The sequence below is a fragment of the Callorhinchus milii genome, unplaced genomic scaffold, assembly GCF_018977255.1.
Source record: "Callorhinchus milii isolate IMCB2004 unplaced genomic scaffold, IMCB_Cmil_1.0 Scaffold7, whole genome shotgun sequence".
NCBI classification, from domain to species: domain Eukaryota; kingdom Metazoa; phylum Chordata; class Chondrichthyes; order Chimaeriformes; family Callorhinchidae; genus Callorhinchus; species Callorhinchus milii.
The window spans coordinates 24,714,574-24,734,820 of NW_024704748.1; the positions used below are offsets into that span (position 1 = coordinate 24,714,574).

The 20,247-nt window shown below is 39.6% G+C and overlaps 1 protein-coding gene across 1 annotated transcript; it reads right to left on the bottom strand.

Annotated features, from left to right (window-relative positions):
* Positions 1–1,954: 1,954 nt before the first annotated feature.
* Positions 1,955–17,403, bottom strand: bub3 (BUB3 mitotic checkpoint protein). Its single transcript, XM_007903933.2, has 7 exons — positions 17,238–17,403; positions 10,274–10,468; positions 9,514–9,583; positions 8,767–8,918; positions 5,324–5,482; positions 4,001–4,178; positions 1,955–2,933 (listed from the first exon to the last, which is right to left on the bottom strand). Exons 2-7 carry the CDS (start codon positions 10,466–10,468, stop codon positions 2,713–2,715), a joined length of 975 nt encoding a protein of 324 aa, XP_007902124.1. The 5' UTR covers positions 17,238–17,403; the 3' UTR covers positions 1,955–2,712.
* Between the last annotated feature and the right edge of the window lie 2,844 nt (positions 17,404–20,247).

Sequence of the window (20,247 nt, forward strand, 5' to 3'; positions counted from 1 at the left end):
AATCTAGGGGGTTTGACAGAGCCTTGCTATTTTGAATGAGTCTTGAATATTTGTGGAGTGTTTTACATGGATACTCACATTATTTCAATAGTATACTGAACAATATTCACTTCACAGAACCATAGTCTCCTGCAATGCTACCGCTTGATAAGCCTTGTGCCAATAAAGTTACCAATCATCATCTTGACAATAGATCTTTCCATATGCTGTGCGATAAGATGAAGGTAGATATTAGGAACTCAAGTCTTTGGCACTATTTTATAATAATAATAATCCTTGCATTGGATATAGCGCTTTTCACGTCGGGAGGACGTCCCAAAGCGCTTCACAGAACACACTGTAAAGTGAATTGACTGTATATTCGTGGGCAAACGCAGCAGCCAATTGCGCACAGCAATGTCCCACAGTCGTAGATTGAAAATGAACAATTTTTATTATTGTTTTTGGTTTTGGAGGGATTATTATTAGGCTCTGTGTGGAGTAAGGAAACTTGCCCAAGGTTTCGCCCTCTGCCTGGAATTGAACTCAGGTCTCTCACTTGCAAAGCGAGTGCTCTAACCACTGAGCTACAGGACTCCACTTTGACAGAACACTTACCATCCTCATTCTTTGCAAGACTTCAAATCTTCGCAATTCTCTATCATACCTCATATTCCTTGAATGTTAGATTTTTTGTGCAATTTTATTGGTTAGTGTAATGTACCAGTGCTCTTGTTGGTTCTTTAGCCTCACTGCTGGTCTCCTCCAGGCAAATAAAGCCTGCCTGAGATGAACATTTGATGCAGGAAAATTGAGAAAGATTGTCAGATTGTTCAGCACATGAATTAACCTGAATTTCCCTATTTACCCCCATTACATGGCAGCAATTCAAAAGTATATGTCGGTTCAAAAAAAAAGAAATATGCATAATTTTCTAGCAAGTTCAAATGTTAATAAGCTTCTTGCAATATTTAGACAGAACCATGTGATTAATTGTAAAAATACTGCCAGTACCACTATAAATTGGTAGACAGGATTGAACAGTCTCAGTGAACAAGGCAACCATTTCATTTATATACACAGTGCGTGAAAGATTAATTCATTTGGGCTTATGAAATTGGATATTTTGCTATTCTGGTATATTTTTATTTATACTAAATTGTAAGGCATCTTTTACTTTGTTGATTCCAGCCTTAAAATCTGTTTTAACTATTTCATACTCTTGCATCATTGGCAACATCCACAATAGCTACTATTCATCTCAGTGATTCAAGGCTTTATCCAGACCTATATGATAAAGGAGATGCAATTGAGATGCACTGAGGCCCCCAAATAGTCCACTTTTTCTTTTCAGATTGGCTTGCAATGGAGAGAGCCAGAGACCAACCCAAAGTCTGAACCCAAAATATGTTCAAACCAAGGCAGATTTTTTTTTTGGCCAGCCATGTGTTTGACACATCCAGAAACCAAGCTGAAATTTTCCATAGATCCCACCTATGTGTGGAAACCCTACAAATAGATTGTTGGAATGAAATGTGCACTCTCGACCTGGAGGGACACATCCTGCTTACCTAATTCAGGAAAATATTAGGCGCAGGTTAGCAAGAGTTAAGGATTAGAAACCCAGAGTGTGCTGGAGTCTAACTTGCTGAAACCACATAGCTTTCCATTGATACTGTTGTATGGCAAGCGTTCTCACTGCTAGGACCACCCTACCCGTTAGGGCTTTGGCTTGCCACAGACTCACCTGCCTCAGGAACCAGACTACCAAGACCGCCACAAACTCTTGGCTCGATTTTGACATTCCATTGCCAGGCATGTCACCTTGTAGCATGTTCAGCTCCAAGGAGACCCCACCTACCTCTCCCCCCATGGCGGATACCCTTGAACCCAGAATACAGTCACAAAGAGAAATGCACAGAAAATAACCCTCAGAGCCATTACTCAAATGTGTAAAAAATGTAAGATGACAATCTTTAATTTATATTTTTNATTGAAATTTAAACATACAAAGAGAACAAAAGACAACAACTAGATTATTTAATACAGGCCAAGAACATTCAATAGGCTGGACAATAGCGATTACAATTAAACTACAAAGGAAAAGAAACAGAGGTAGTGTGAGCTCTTCCAGCATGGCTTTCAGAGAAAAAACAATGATTATATTTGATTATAGGGCTTTGAAAAAAGTCAAGGAAGTGGACCAATATCCTATAATCAACTGTTATAAGTATTTATAAGTCACCTGGCAATTCAAATGGGAAGAATTGTTGGAAGGATTCTTCTAGATCTAAGATTATAAAACATGTCAAAGAACCATTTTCCATATCAACAGTTTACTAAGTTTAGCAAATAAGGTTATAATTGGTCAAAATCTGTGCAGATCTTGTAAAATAAAACTTCCTATCTATTTAGCATTCCCATCATAAGCCATCAAAAATTAAATACCTCAAGCAAACATACTTTTGTAATGTTAAATTTCACTGATCAAAGTTGTGGAATTCAGAAAGAGCACCACTATTTAACCTCTTGCCTCTGAAAACAAGGCACACTATCTAAGCAATGTTTATCAGTCTGCGGATATTGAAAGCTTGGGAGAAGATAAAATCAACCTGGCCTTGCTGGCTGGCAGCTGCATTGTCCACTCAACATCAATAATTTTTTATGAAATTAAGAAACATAAATGTTTCAAATGAATGGTATAAAAAGAATAAAACCCAACTGAGAAGAAACTCACTTGGGTTTTGTTTCAGCATCTGTCACTTGACGAATGTAGATACTGTCCTCCAGATGGTCAATTTCACCCATTTCATACATGTATGAGGATGCTATAGCAATGGCAGAGCCATCATTACTGAAGGCAAGTGATGCAATACTAGTTGGGTAGCGATGAAACTGACACAACCTCTTTTTATTGAAGGGATCCCAGATATTCACAAATCCGTCAGATCCACCTGTAGTAAAGAAAGTGAAAAAGAAAAATGTAGTTTACAGAAATGTACCAGTTACATATTTAGGTTTGGGAAGCAACGGTTTTGCAAAATTCACAAAAAAAATCAACAAGTTGATCAATGAATCGGATGATGGCAGGGGCCTTGAGATTCCAATCTGCCCCCAGTACTGTATTTAAAACAGTTGCTGCAGTGTAATACAATAGTTATTTACAATTTACAAACATTCCAGAGTTAAAAGGACTCCTTGCAAAACCTTTGAATACGAACTCCATATTGTAGTTCAGCCTATTTCAAAGTTATTAGCAATCTTGCTTTCAATATCTGATAAAGGCATCCATACTTATGTTTTCGAGCCATTAAAGTAAATTGATAAATACAAAGCAACTGTATTATGTCTGGATCCAAAAACTTTACAAAAAAGTACTCCAGAAGTCTTCTATGCAAAAAGAGTGAAATAATCCCCCCCCTCACCAAAAAAATCTTTCAATGCTTGGAGGTCAAAACAGTTAATTAGCTAGAACTACATTGTCCAACCACTAAGGAGATGCACTTCACCTAAACAGCTTTCTTTCCGCATAAAACCATAGAGTAAATTTAATCATTTTCAGCACACAATGCTTCAGAAAATTCTGCTCTACAAGCGTTCCCATGGAAACTCCACAGCCAATGTCTTCTGTCAGCTGTATCTAGATCAGATTAGGCTACTGGTAGGTCCATCACAATTGCATGCTATTTTAAATAGCTTTTGGTTTAGAAGCCGAGCATAAATAGGATATTTGCTTCATTTCTTCCAACAACAGTACAAAACTTAATAATACACATTTAGCTTACCTTTCCACAAAAGCACACACAAGTATAAACACACACACCCACAATAGAATCAGGAGCTAGCAACTGGGGGATTAAGAAATCTCTGCACCAGAACCACCTAGACCATCACAGCTTTCCTACAAGACTGGACCAACTTCAAGCAGTTGAACATTAAATCAAAAAACACTTCCCACACAAGTTCATAATTTCTTCTAAATTTTAATTCACCAATCCAATATTGCTTATCTATATCTTACCTGTAGCAAATGTGTTGTGAACACTGTGGAATGAAATAGCATTAACTGGATAGATCTGTTCAAGGTTGTTTTCCTTTAATCTGTGACATTTAAAAGCATATTTTTTCTTTTGCACCTCTGGACTAGGGTCCAAGTACTCCACTGCAACACGTCCTTCAATTGAACTTAGAACATAACCCTAAACAAGAAAAAAACAATTAAACGCTTGTAGTAAGCCCTGAAATTCCCCTTTGAAGGAAAATCATTTTCCAGGGAACAAAATCTACAATTGAACAAGTTAACATGATAAAAAAGTTAGTCAAAACAATAATTGATATCAGCTCCTATTTTCCACTTGAAATTTAGTGAATGATCACATGAAGCATTTTCCTTTTCAAATTTTAATCAGCATATAAAAGCTGGAGCAAAGCGGATCTATTCTCGTCTTCAGACTAATCTAAAATACATCTTTTACAAATCTGGCAACCACATTATAATGTGGTCCTACATCTCATCCGGCATTATAAACACTACAAATAGCTTCATCAGGTAGCAATACTGCTTCATCAGGTCGCCATTGATGCAACTTCCTGAGTGCAAGAAGCACTGCTGAGGTCACTTCCTTACTTCTTTAGTGCAGGAAGCTGACTTGTCAGCACCAGAGGTAGGGATGTTATAACGGGGTTGTCCGTTAGCCTTTCCCTGGATGGGGTAATCAATACCAAATCAGGGGTTTCATCAGTGTTAATAAGAAGCTAATCATATTCACTGGAACTGATACAAGAGGCATTGCCTCAAACCTGTTCAAGCATGGCCATGTGCTTAAAGAGAAACTTGGTTAAGGAAATTGTTTCAAAGCCATCCAATAAATAGATTAAAGCAATTTTCTCCCTATATTTCTTGGAGCCAAATACAAGTAAAAAAATTGCCAACCAGGCAAGTTCCTGACGATTCTATGCCCAAGAGCCTTGTACAAACAAAGATCAGAAAACCCAATCAGTACTGGGCTATTGCAGTTGCACCCAGGGGACACTTGCATCACCTGGGCACTGCAAATGGTGAGCAGATTTGTAGCAGGAGGTGAATGTGGGAATCTCAAAAGGCCCAAATGCCTTCATCCCAGCCTTTTGTTCAACTTCAAACATTGCTCAATCAATATTGTTTCTTGGTGCTCCTATGACCAGTCCTTACCAATTACAATGTTTGAACCTTGGATCTTTTTACTTTGTTTACTAAAATCATACCATGTGATACATTTAACACATTAAGAGTAGCAAAAAAGAGTGGGATTGGCAGGGTTCCCATGAGTTTCCCTGAGCTGCATAACATTCACTCTTTGAATACCTGTTTATTTGGAAATGCTCTAATGCAGCGAGTCTGATACTTTAGACTAGACTCTCTCCTCTGTTGTACGTATCCCATATTCCTCAAGTCCCAGACAAGTACACGGCGACTAGCAGTTCCAACAATTAGACGTTCTCCAGACACAGAAAGAGTGTACACCTAAAAAGAACAAAAAACAGTTTTAAGAGTCTTCATTTAGGTACTGAGTCCGACTCAGTTTGGAGTATTCTCGCCTCCGAGTCAGAAAGTTGTGGGTTCAAGCCCTACGTCAGGACTTGGAACTCAAATAATCGAGGCTGACATACATTATTGTGCTGACATATAATAATAATCCTTGCATTTGATATAGTCCTTTTCACGTCTTCTAGACGTCTCAAAGTGCTTCACAGAATATACTGTAAAGTGAATTGAATGTATATTTGTGGACGAAATGCCCACATGTAGCCCACATGACGAAATACCCACATGTAGCAGCCAATTGCAGCGAATGCAGCAGCCAATTGCGCACAGCAACGTCCCACAAACAGTTGTGGATTGAAGTGACCAATTTATTACTGTTTTTTTTCTTGACGGATTATTATCAGGCGTGTGGAGTAAGGAAACTTGCCCAAGGTTTCACCCTACCGGGAATCAAACCCAGGTCTCTCGCTTGTGAGGCGAGTGCTCTAACCACTGAGCTACAGGACTCCTCAACGTACAGCACTGAAATGTAAGCAAAATAGCTAGTCATTTGAAAAAAACAATTTAGCAATTCAAACACATATTATGACTCACACCTAATAAAATTACTTAATTTTGTAACAAGAGAATAATGCATATACAGTTTACTAGTCACCGACATCATGCTAATCATAAACACGCTTATGGTTTCATCAACCCCGAGGAATATTCTACAAAAAGCCACTTACTGTCTTCTTCCAAAAAAGTGTCAAACTTAACAAACTTTACAGCTTCAACTCAAATAGTCTGGAGTACACAGAAAGCATCTAATAATGTGGAAATCGGCAAAGCAAATAGGAAAAAGTGCAAGAATTCCAGATATATTCATAGTTCTTCTGTGCATCTGTACAGGCTGCAGGGCAACAGGAAGCAAGGCTGTAAGAAAATCTCTGTGGCTTCATAACAGAACATAAACGTGGTCAGATCTCCATTCATCAGTTCTGCCTTGTGATCCACTTACCAGCATTTGTTACATTGGTAGTATAGTAGAGTTGCGGAACTTTGTCTCATTCACATTAAACATATATAGCTAACTACTAAATAATTTAAAAATTTTAAGTGTATATCAGTTTATTTTACATTGACTGTAGTTATCTTCACACATTCTCAAACATAAGAGTGAGGCTTGGTCTTCTGTGTGCTGCATTTAAACTGCATTTTCGACCGTCTCTTTGATCACCTTCCTCCCCCTCCCCCTGGCTCGGCCCCGGGATCTGTTACTGTAAAGCGCTCTGAGATGCCGTCCAGCGTGGAGAGCGCTATATAAATCCAAGTTGTTGTTGTTGATATTGTTGTATCACTGAAATGCAGGGCTACATTATAGAATAAACTCATTACAAAGTTATATGCAGTATAAAAAGAGACTATCAAATTTGTAGTTTATTGAAACTGATCAAATTAGCCTTTATAACTCACATATTCTTGAGATGGAAATTGTGCAACCCGATTATTCTGGTCTTTCTTTTTAGTATGCGGCATACGTCTAACCATTTTTAATAAATTAACAACTAAAGCCACTTACAATTAAGCCTGCACATTCACCCTTATACCCCTAACAGAAAAGCCAGCAGCTAGCTGTCGTATACATATTAACAGCTTTTAATCTTTTTGCTGAAGCTTGTAATTCAGACCAATAGTTTAAACAATTCATAATGCATGCCATTCTTTATAAATATTGGCTGTCAGGTACTTTCTGTATTTCGAGTGTGATCTTCCCAACTCCTGAGCACTCATAAATCAAATAATAGAGCCGATGGGTCATGCAGATTCTGCCAGTCGACTCTGCACACATTCATCAGTAGAAGTATTACTCACTCAGATAAAAACCTGATGACATAATGAACCTCACTGAACCAATAAACAGCTTCATCGACAATGCCTGTCTGTTCCACTCCATTCTGTCACAGATTCATCACCAGCTCTTGCAACGTACAACATGCCATAAATCATATCCTCATTCACCACAACTCATTTTCTCTGAACTAGGGTCTTGCTAAAAATTGGGTTAAGAGTAATGGGGTGGCTAACATGGCCACTTAGTAGATAATGTAGTTATACAGCAGTAATAGGGTGCTTAAGGTGAACATTTAACTGTCCAATATACAGTATATCTATGTTACCTCTTAAGTATAACCACAAGAATTGAACTGCTACCTATAGGCTTTAATTTCTCCAAGTTAACCAAGACTATTCTACTTGGTTAAAGTCAACAAAAGATTTACTCACAGTATATTTACCTCTAAAAACCTTATACTGCCAGCAGATTGAAGAAAAATCCCACCTCTCAGAGCGAAACAGTTCTGCATATTTTCAGCTCATGCACTGAGTCGCTGAAAATGATTACAGTAATAGCTCCTCAAAATCAGAAATAGCTTATTACTGCAATATTAACCCCAACACATTTTAAATAAAATTAAAAAAAATTTCAAATACTACAGTTTCTCCTGTATAATCCTCTTCCAATCCCACAGCTCATTCACCTTTTTTCTGCCCCATTGTTTTCTACTTTTCCCTTAATTAATTTATCTTTCATGCTTTATTTTTATTTTTCAACTTTTTATTTCCTACCATGTATTCTGGAAATAGCAGCAAAATGTTTTTTTCAAAAATATAAAAGGTTCTGAATAGCTAAAAGCTATAAGCCAATTTTCCAGCCGGTTAAAAGCTTGTTAAACAGCATGTAATTCTGCAATAGTAATGTTTCACGTCCGATGAGTTTAGACAGTCATAATGCACAAAGTGTTAACTCTCTTCATTCAATAATGAAAATTGTTTAGCATCATGTGAATTGTTATTTTAAAAAATAGCATGCAAAAGTATGCAATTTCACACCTCTTTCATCTTCAACTATTACTATATTTTCAATTTGTATTTTATTTAACAAAATACAGTGGAAATTGCAGATTGTCTTCTATAAAGTACATAAACTTCAGAAGTGGAGCCAAATACTAGAGTAAATTAGGGGAACCATTCAGGTTTCTTCCCATCAACTCAGCACGTTCATACTTACCCAGTTATCAATATGGAAAATAAAATTAGCAACAAATATGCACACGGGAAGGAGAGGAAATGGGAAAATATAAAGCAATCTGAAGGCCACAGTAAATTAATCTCTATTCTTACTCAGTTATTCTCTGTGGAAAAGAGGTTGGTTGTCAGGTATGAAATGAACTGTACTTTATTTGAAAATTAGCCAGATCTTTACAAGCAATAGTATTACATACCCTTTCTGGTTGGGCAAATGTCCCAGCATTGCAAGGTGTTCTGGGATCCCACAATTTAACTGTCTGATCCCAACTTCCCGTCACCATTACATTCACCTCTGGACAGTATTCAACGCAGCGGATTGGAGCATCATGTGAGCCCACAACAGATTCTGCAAAAAAATATATAATTTATATCATAAAGGAAACTGAAAGCAAGCAAATGATTTTCAGGCTACAATTCTAAGAAGTCAAAGCACAGGTTAAAAAATAAGACCAGAACATAAGAAATTTCACTTATAGGATTAGAGGTTTCTGGAGGCTCCTGAAGGAGAAACTGCTCCCAAAAAACAAAGAATACCCCTATAATTTCTCCATCTTCTCAGAAATAAAAATCTTAAAGTAAGAGGATACCAAGGATCCCTGAGGAATTAAGTTGTTCTTGCACTTTGAAAACAAAACTATCAAGCGAGTGCTTCTGAATATTGTTATTGCAGTTCGTGAGGAACAAGAGAAGAACACGGTATTACTGATGAAATAAGGAAATAAAACAAATAAACACTTTTGAAGAAAGTAGGTAAAATGACTGATCCAATTAAATAGTTATTTTGAGTCAAAGATACTTAATGTTTAAAAGCTATTAAATTATTAAGATTGTATATTTGGACAAGCTACAGGTATAATCCATACCATACCTGCTGACATCTTACATAACGCATTTAATACTCATTGCTCCTTTCTTGTGCCACAAAAATATATTTTCCTTACCTTGGTCCGTGTTTAAATCATGCATTTTAAGTGAAAGGTCCAATCCACCACTCCAAGAATGTGTCGGATCCTATTTACAAAAAGAATAAACAGCACTCATAAACAAAATTACAAATATACTACTTTTAGTTTTGCCCTCTAGAACAAATACAATGTTCTCACATTTGCATTAAAAGAATATTAGATTTTCTTTGGCAGACTGACTTTGCTCATGTAGATTGTGAAACAGTAATAAAGTTACTCCAATTTAATGCATAGCTCTATTGTTGTAATTTTAACCCTAAAGGCTAAAACACAACAGAACTCTAAAAATACAAATACTAATTATGTTTATTGAGGGAGGGGTTGAACCTGTACCGAGGAGACATGCCTGAAGAAGATAGGCAAATCCATAGTAATCCAAGGTGTATGTGTCAACATCAATCAAGGTGTAGTTCTCAATCCTGCACAATTGAAGCATACACCAGTGCATTGTACTAGTAAAATACGTGGTAAAAAATATAGTTAGTTATCCCATTATCAAGGACCAACACAAAGAATTCCTAGTAAGTGTAACTTAAAGCTCAGCAAATGATGGTGGCATGAATATTCCTCAATAACCCGAGGCAGTGCAAGACCACCTGTGTTTTGCAAGTCAGATGAGCTATTTGTCTAGAACTAATCGTCATGAAACAAGCAGAGAATGTTTTCTCTCACATCAAAGAGAGAATTGGTGCCAATATCTTAAACAGTGGTTAACTGAAATTAATAAGTTTCTTACATGAAAAGCACAGTCCAGGACAGCTGCTGAATGCTGATATTTTAGCCGCATGTTGTTCGAAGTGATGTCATACAACCGGACAGTAGAATCCCAGGATGACACCAACAGGAACTGAGAGGTATTGGGACTGAATTTAATTGCTGAGATCCCATCTTCAGGACACTGATTAAGCTTGAATTCATTTGAGCCAGTCATCTGAAAATAAAGCATGAAATATCAAGAATCTCATTCTCCATTAAAAGACTGATAGTCAGCTTTCAGGAAACGTTAAAATCATCAACAAGGGGATTTGCAATGACCAGCATGAGAGGAAGAGAGAAGCAGACCTTCATTTAATCTAAGCAAAACTACCGCAACTTAATATTTATTCTTCCTGATTATACCGTATAAAAACAAACAGGTAGAGTAAAAAATTGTTATTGGGTAGGGTGCTTAGCTCCAATCAGCATAGGGCCAACAGCCTCCTATGCTGGAATTTCTATGAAGTATAATTAAAGACCAGTCAAGTTCTTTTTATTGACAAAATAAAACCACCAAGTAACTTTCAGGGCATTTATGTCAAAAGCAGAAGAAAACCATGGGTGGTGGTAGTGGTGGTGGTGGTGAGGGGCAAGCAGAAAAGAAAAAAATTGGAGAAAACTCAGGATTTCTTTCGTAATATCTGCTGAATAGCACATACATGTGACACATGCACATTACCAGAAACAATTTACTTGCATAAATATCACATGCATATTCCTGAAACTGGTATAAGGAAAAAATACTTATGGCCATGGTTATAGCTTTTAAAACTGAAAGTGGAACAAAATAATCATAATGCAGTTACATAGTTTATGATTTCTTATCCCTCCCCACATACCCAAGTATGTACATTTTAGATGTATATTTTAAAGCTTTCATATGCCCAAAGGCATGCAAAACAGGAATTTCAATCCCTCACTGTGCTTGCTCACTATTTCAATCAGACAATACGTTGATAAATTCTCTGTCGAATAGCTTGGAAATTAGAAAACAGACCTCCGGTGAGAATTAAATGAAAACACACTAAGGGGAACTGATCACAGAAATTCAATTAAAATTAAGTGACAGCTATTCAACTTCCTCCCCAATTTGGTACAGTCAACTAAAAATCACAAGTTTTGAGCTTTCAAATGTGTTCAAAAAGATGCAAGGAAACTCAAAACTACAGGAAAAATTAAGCAAGAACTAGATTTTCCCTCCTTTTGTTGCAACAGCAAAATATATTGGGGATTAAAGAATATATTTGAAATGTTACAAATTACATTGAAATGTCTCAGAGATTCATAGACGTGTGTGTAAAGTTATTTGTAGACGTACATGGCACCCCATTTCTACAGACCAGAATCCCACAAATAGACATGAAATGAACAATTTCCTAGCATAGGGATTATTGACAAAGACGTCAAAAGAAACTCCCCTCAACATTGCAATGGGATCTTTACTGTCTACTTGATCTTGCAGACGAGACCTTAGTTTAATACCTCATTCAACAGATGGCACCTCCCACAACACAGAACTCCCCCAGCACTACATTATGGTGTCAACAAAGTCCCGATATGGGGCTTGATCCCATAACTTTCTGACTTACTGCTACCAACCAAGCCAAGCTTTCATTACAGTATACTGTATAACAAGACAAAAAATTGCCATACAGAATGAGCCGAGAACCAAACCCATCACAATTTAGTGACTTACCATTGCAAAAACATCTCATTATTGAAAGCATTTTGTACAGCTTCTATTATAATGCGAGTCACAAATAACTGAGCCACAAATAAGGTCACTCACATGTATCAAAAGTTGAAGATTTTCAAAAAGTTGTTGGAACAATATAGCTAATGAAGTCTTGCGCTCAAGGTCTGTGGCAGAGTGATTTTATGAAACATTAACAGAGGGAGAGGCAATGTGGGTGAAGGCTCGTTCACTGATGGTCAGGCGAACGGGGTGTGGGTAATGAAGCTGCCGATAGTGGACAAGTGGACGAGGCAGCAGATTTGCAGGAAATTGCAGAGATAGAGTGGTAGAAAACCCTGGAGGAATTTAAAAGAGAGGATAAGGATCTGAAAGTTGATCTTCTGGGGGATAGAGACAGTTAAGAAAGGGAGGAGATGAGTTCACTGAGCCAAGCACAGCAGAGAATAAGGGCTGAGTTAAATGATGGTCTGAAAAAATATAAGACATTTTTTTAAAAAATGTTTCTATTAGAATCTTTGGGATAGTACTATAATCACACATTAACAACTTTATATAGTGCCTTTCACGTAAAAATATCAGAAGGTTTTACAAAATATAACTCAAAAGAAATTGATATAGCGAAACACAACAGCTAATCTGCACTAGAAAAGTTCCACAAACAACGAGAAACATCCAATTAATTTGAATTTGAGGGGAAAATTGGATTAAGAAGGGAATTTAGCCAGGATAACTAGGAGAAAGGCTCCACATTTATTTTGAAATATCAATGGGAGGACAGTCTACTTAAATCCAACTGAATCACAAGACAAATGGAACCCAAAATGAACAACAAATAGGATGATAAACTGAAACCCAAATTAAATCCACATTAATAATTTGAGAGAAACAGCTGCTAATCTATGCCAGCAATGTTCCACAAATATGATATTAAAATAGTGAAAGAAAAAGAAAATTTGCCTGAATTCTCACAAGATGAACCAGGTGCAAATGAGGACCGAAGCAATAACTCATAAGAGAAGCAACACAAATGATACCATGAGGGTTACTCCATTTTAAAAAATGGCAAGAATGTAATTTGGATACCAGATAAAAGCTAATAATATCATTGCCAGTTAACAAGATGACCGGCTTCAAACTGCATTATTTATCTTACTGTCCTGACTGAAAAGAATGAATTTCTGATTTTTGGGGGGGGGGAGCAAAAAAGGTCACAGAACTAACTAGCTGGTTACCAAAAGTACAGGTACAGTGACCATTCTTTCTGCAGAAAGAGGTTACATTTCAATTGTTATCTTTTCAATTGTTATATTGAGGAACAGAAATTGAGGCAAATCACAAGATGTGCAGTAATGTAAAGATTTCATCACCTCAATAAAGAGGGACACTTCATTCTATTTAATGGATTTGTGAAATATTGAAGATCTGTCTGGGGTGCTATGAACAGTCAATGCAGTGGAAAGCCCTGTTGAGATTCTAAAATTAAATGTTTGGGTCACCTATATTTTTGATACAAGATGCTAGCTCGTTGAACACACTTCCAACAAATATTAAAAAGCAGTAAAGTGCACAATTCAATGTTTAGGTGCTGTGTCGAATGCAAGGATTATTGTTATATACCTAAACACAAATTCAAGGAAGGTTTGGCAGATATGACATTACTGTAGTTAGCCTGAACTTTCAGCATGTATTACAGTACTATGGATGTTCATTAGCATATTTTAATGCAGTGGAAAAATTATTTTAAGTAGTGAAAAACAGAATATTTGATGACCTCTTTAAAAGTTCACAATTGAAACATAATAGTGAAAACAGAGTCTTGAAAATTTTGGGACAATTTCATAGGAACTAGGAGCAGGAGTAGGCCATTCGACCCCTCGACCCTGCCCCACCATTTAATAAGATCATGGCAGATCTTCTAACCTAACTCCATCTGCCCGCCTTATCACCATATCCCTTAATCCCTCTATGCTTTAGAAACCTATCAACCTATCAATATGTTCAATGACTGAGCATCTACAGCTCTCTGGGATAGAGAATTACATAAGTTCACTACCCTCTGAGTGAAGAAGTGTTTCCTCAACTCTGTTCGAAAGGGCTGTCCCTTAATCTTAAAACTGTGACCCCTAGTTCTCGATTCAGGGGAAACAGTCATGCACTGTCTACTCTGTCAAGCCCCATAAGAATCTTATGTTTCTATAAGATCACCCCTAATTCTTCTATATTCTAGAGAATATAGGCTAGTTTACTCAACCTATCCTCAGAGGTCAACCCCCTCATCCCAGGAACTAACCTAGTGAATCTACACAGCAAGTATGTCCTTTCTCAAATAAGGAGACTAAAACTGCACACAATATTCTAGGTGCGGTCTCTCCGAGTCCCTATACAGTTGCAGCAAGACTTCCCTACTCTTGTATTCTAACGCTTTTCCAATAAACGCCAATATGCCATTAGCCTTCCTAGTTGCTGCTGTACCTGCATACTAACTTTTTGCGACTGGTGTACAAGGACACCCAAATCCCTCTGAACACTAACACCATCTAGTCTCTCCCCTTCTAGAAAATAATCTGCTTTTCTGTTTTTACTATCTATGTGATAACTTCACACTTCTCCACATTATATTCCATCTGCCACCTTCTTGCCCACTCACCTAGCCTATTCATATCCCTTTGCAATTGTTTTCTGTCATCCTCAGAGCTTACTCTCCCACCTAGCTTAGTATCATCCACAAATTTAGATATTTTGAGTTCTATGTCGTCTAGATCATTAATATAGATTGTGAATAGTTGAGGCCTAAGCATTGATCCTTGTGGCACTCCACTAGTCACATCTTGCCAATCTGAGAAGGACCCATTTGTCCCCACTCTATGTTTTCTTCCCGTTAGCCACTCTTCGATCCATGCTAATATATCGCCTTTAATTCCATGTGCCCTAATCTTGTGTAGCAGACTTTTATGTGGCATCTTGTTGAATGCCTTCTGAAAATCTAAATATACTACACCTGCTGGTTCCCCTCTATCTAACCTGCTAGTTACATCCTCAAAAAACTCTAAAAGATTTGTTAAGCATGACTTCCCTTTTGTAAAGCCATGTTGACTCTGCCTAATCATGGTATGGTCCTCTAAGTACCCTACTACCACGTCCCTAATTAAGGATTCTAGAAATTTCCCTACCACTGATGTCAGATTGACTGCTCTATAGTTCCCCATTTTCTCTCTCCCACACTTTTTAAATAGTGGTGTTACATTTGCAACCTTCCAATCAATGGGACCGTTCCAGAATCTAAAGAATTTTGGAAGATCAGACGCAAGGCATCCACTACCTCAGCGGCCACCTCTTTCAAAACCCTAGTTTTAAAACGTAATTTTTTTAAAAAAATGTTTTGGGTCAGCCATGTATCTGGCATATGTGGAAACCCATCACCATTCTTACGCGTTTCCAAACGAGACTGAGTACCATCTACACATGGACATTTTCCTGTAATTTTAATTTATAAATTATAGTGCAATTTTAATTTGTAAATAAGAGGAAATGCCTCCAAGTTGACATTTTTGGCAGTGGAATTGTCAGAATCCAGCCAACCCTTGGTAGCTAGTAAGAAGAATCGCTTCTCCCAGTGACTGGTTTTGCCAACACAAATCTTGATAACGAGCCGCAGGCTGGGCTGGCGTCAGCAGTGCCCTGGAGTACTGTAACCCCCACCTAACTCGGGAAATGGACAAACAAGACCACTGCAGAATTGACTCTTCCCAGTCAAACAAATTATTTTGGGGTTGGCCCACCTTTCCTCCCTCCCCGATGAGACAATACTGCCAAACCTATCACCTGGGTGACAAGCAGCCAAGAAAGAGGTCAGCAGTCAGTCAGTCAGTCAGGCTGCAAGCTGCAACAAACACGGTGACCGCAGCCACACTTTACATGTATAGCTTCCATTGGGCATTATTGTTTAATGGGCATTAGGAAAAGGGTTGAGGGGCGGTTTGCAACTGTAGCACAGCAATGCCGAAGTGATCATGCACAGCAACTATGAAGCGTGTCAACAACAACAAGATTCCATTTATAGAGCGCCTTTCACGTCGGGAGGACGTCCCAAGGCGCTGAACAGTTGGGTCGGGACCCGAGCAGTGGGGGAAATGGTGAGGGGAGGGAAGGGAGGGAGCGAGGAGGGGGGAGAGAGTCGAGAGGGGAGCTGAAGGCACGGCTGAAGAGAAAGGTCTTGAGACCGGCCTTGAAGGAGGAAAGGGAGGAGGCGGCGAAGGCACTGGGGATGGAGTTCCAGAGCCTCGGGGCTGAGAGGCTGAAGGCCACCGATGGGGCGGGCGGTTGGTTCGGGGGATGTGGAGCAGACCGGCGCCAGAGGAACGGAGGGTACGGGCGGGTACGTAGGGGGATAGTAGGTCGGAGAGGTAGGAGGGAGCGAGGCCGTGAATGGCCTTGTAGGTGAGGATGAGGATCTTGAATTGGATCCTCTGGGGGATGGGGAGCCAGTGGAGGGGAGCGAGGGCGAGGGCGGGAGTGATGGGGTCACGAAGTCTGGTGCGGGACAGTACACGAGCTGCAGAGTTCTGAGCAATGCTTTATACGGCGTGAAATATAAACACCACGTCCAACCGACGTTTGGATTACATCCTGATGGGATATATATAGATATATATATATCTATATATATATAAAATGCAGCAAAAGATACATTTTCATGCCGATTCGAGTCTCTTTGGGGAAAAAAAACGAACCAACAGAATCCGTTTGTTCTGTAAATTCACGTCTTTTTCGACACACAAAAACCGCTGTAATTGTGCGGAGCGCCTGAGGTTGTCACCGTATTACAATTAGACAGGTTTTATCTTATTATTCCTGAAGACTTCCGCTCAGGTCCCTCCCGGAGGTCGAAAAGCCAGGCCGCGGGTCCGGATATCCCCGGCCTCGGCCTGACGTCCATATCCTGCCGACAGCTCGCTGAAGCCTGGGGCCTACAGGGGCAACCTCGTCCCGGGGCCGCGGCCGCCACCCCAACAGCAGCTGCGCTCCGAGCTTCCGCGCCGTCGACGACGGCGAGCCGCCGAGCCCGGGTCGGGAAAGCGAGGGAGAAGGGAGGGGTGGAGCGGGTATACATTTTTTGGCGGTGAGGGGGAGAAAATGGCAATTAAAAAAAAACACTCTCAGGCGAAACCGCTCCACGTTAATGGTTGGAAAATAGATGTTACGGCCGTTTGTTCAGCGCTTCGAACTGAACCGCCGGCCGAGGCCTCACCTCGCGCTGCCGCTCCGCCGCCGCCGCCGCAGTTCGGCTGTCGGTTTTTTTTTAAAAATTGAAAAAAAAAATCGTTATTTTTCAAAATCGCGGAAACCGCTCGTTCCGCCGCTTCCACCTCGCGCTGCGGTGCCGGCGCCAAACTCCCCCTCCCCACCCCCCCCCCCGACCCGACCCACCACCTCGGACCGCCTCTCGCGGTTGGTCCGTTTGAATTACGTCACGGCTTTGAGTTTCGCGCGCAAGAGCTCGGGGGCGGGAGGGAGGCCGGTGGTGTGACGTCAGGCGCTCTGCTGCCGCGGGGCGGGGCGGATGACGTGTGCGTGTCACGTGATCCGCGTGCACTTGCTGCACACAGGGGGGGGTCCCCCCTCTCCTGAAAGCTGCAAAAAGCTCTGAAATGTCTTCAATTCATAAAGATGCAGGAAAGAAATCCCCCCCCAAAAAAAAACAAACACATCCTTACTGTCTATAAGTATGAAACCCTAAAGCGCATTTGAATAAAAATGTTCTTTTTTTGCAAAAAAAAAGGAAGGGGACAATAAAAAAAAACCTTTGGCTGTTCCAACAGGTCGCTCAATGCAGCGTGTTAGGTCCTGTCGGAATAAACTTGCAATGGCAATCATGTTGTGGTCAGTGCAGTGTTCACTGGAGATGCGCTGTGGTCCTGGCAGGAGAGGGATTGTTGTTGTTGTTTTTTTTGGTGCCCAGGCAATCCAGGGATGTGCAATGCCTTTCCTTACTGGCTGGCACGTGTCAAAAAAAAGTAATGCAATTAAAAGTAAAGTGATTAAAAGTAAATGGGTAAATGCATCATAGGGTGGGTTTTTGTCCAGGTGAGATTTTATCGAGTTTCCCGACGTTTCACCTACTGTGCTTGTGATCCAGGGCCTCGTTAATTAAACGTATTGTGATATTGTTGACGCTGTTCGCGACATGTGAATGCACATATTATTTACTGCGTTGTAAATGTGTCATTGATGTGCTTTGGTTACATTCTGAACCGTTTCTTTGTCGTGCAATTCGATTTGTGATTTTGTTCGGTCAATGTATCTGTGCCCTCCACTTCTTCCTGTGAGAAAGTCATTTTGATCAATTCAAATAAAGAGTTAATTAATTCAATTAATTCAGTATTAATTCAAATAAAGAGTTTTGAAATATCTTCTGAACGCATCGCGAGCCATTGCCACATATTGGTGCGTATTATATGTTTGAGATTTTTTTTTCTAAAAAAAAAACACTTCCAAGGAAATCAGTGCAATTGTTTCACTGCAATGCTTAAAACTTGCCGCGGCATAAAGTTCTGCTCATACCTTGAATTTAACTGAGGAGTTCCCCCATTAAAATTTTGCAAAGGACGTTTCACAGCGCAAGTAGATGAAAAGTACACGACTTGCGAGTCAGGCTTTACAACTGGAAGGAAAAGCAGGAATTTTGCAAGTACCGTTAAAACATCTGTGTGGTGCAAACCCCGTCGTGTTCTCAGTTTGGAGAACTGTCTCATTGGAATCTGTTATTCCGAACAACAAGGACTTACTGTCCGACATCTTCGAAATTTGTCTCCACTGCATCTTAACCTTTTTTCGTTTTAAAATGAACGAATGCACACAGAACTTCTCATCTGAAGGGTTTGCCAATGTTAACTGCGGGGGCTGGGGGTGGGGTCTAAAGTGATTTAAGTCTATCGGTTTCAAACTCCACTGTAGTGTTACTCAACCTATGGGTAGAAATTCTGAAATAAATGGCACAGAGGTATACAAAAAAACACACACACAGTTCCTTTAAAGTAACATCCGGCATCGCTGCACAGTTGATGTAAATGTCACCAGAGGTAGGAAGTGATATCTGCTTTCACACTGAAACACGTTTTAATGCAGAGTTGGCCCCAGTAAGAGTTACTACAGCATTGTGCAAAACCCTGAATTCTTTCCCCAGTGTTGCTGGAAGGTGACAGTCGTTCTCTCTGTCTGACAGAGATGCACGTGTGGAAACTATTTTCTATATATTATATATTATCCTAGGTTTATTTTCGTCGATAAATGTACCTTGCCACAGTGAACCAAGTGCTGGTCTGCGCTTTCATCAGAGCCCCCTTGAGACCGAAAAAAGCGTGCAACGTAAAACCTGTTGAAGAACCAAGCGGTGTAACTGGTTAACACTACATAATTTCGGGAGCGTCTGATTGCGTTTGAATAAAATAAAACGTCCGCTAACCCCAGCGAGTGGCAGTGGCAAACGTGCGGCGACAAAACGATTAACATTTTTGCACGAGGGAAATTGTAAAAACGTCAAAAACAGGACTCATTTGCTTGATCCGCTACGTTAAAAAAAAACACACATTTTTCCTTTGATTAAATACCTTCTGCAATGTCGGATGCACAATAATGAGTGGCATCTCGTAGGATTTTGGGTCACCAAAGGTCATTAAAATGCAGACTCGCCTCTGTTCTGCTCTTTAAGACTCCCCATTCGATTCGAAAGGACGTTCAAATACCCTTCTCACATGTTTGCAACTGAGCCGAACAGAGCGAGCAAAGGTATTTGACATAGTGTGTAAAAAAAATGCTGCTTCTCCGTGATTTTTTTTTTACCCAAACGGTATAAATCAATCTTACCTTTTACTCGAAGTGTTACTCTAAAAAAATGATGATTCGCAGATCTAAAGTGCCACATTTAACAACAAAGCAACATATTTAAGACGAGGCCTCTTTTTTTTATTTGACTTTTGTTAACGTTTTATGTATTTTTTTTTAATTGGGGGGGAAATCGTCCGTCAGGAACCCATAGACGTGAGGGTACTGTTACGACTCGTGGCAGTTACAATCCTTTTTCCACGAAAGGAGTTTCAAATTCTACATTTAAATATAAACGAAAACAGTTGATGCAAATTCCTTGGAAAGCCTCGATCGTGTGTGTCTAACTGACTCCCTTCCGCACTTGTCATGTTTGTAATTATAGGGCTGTCTCTCTGTTTCGGATTCCAATGTATTTATTTACACCATCGAAACAA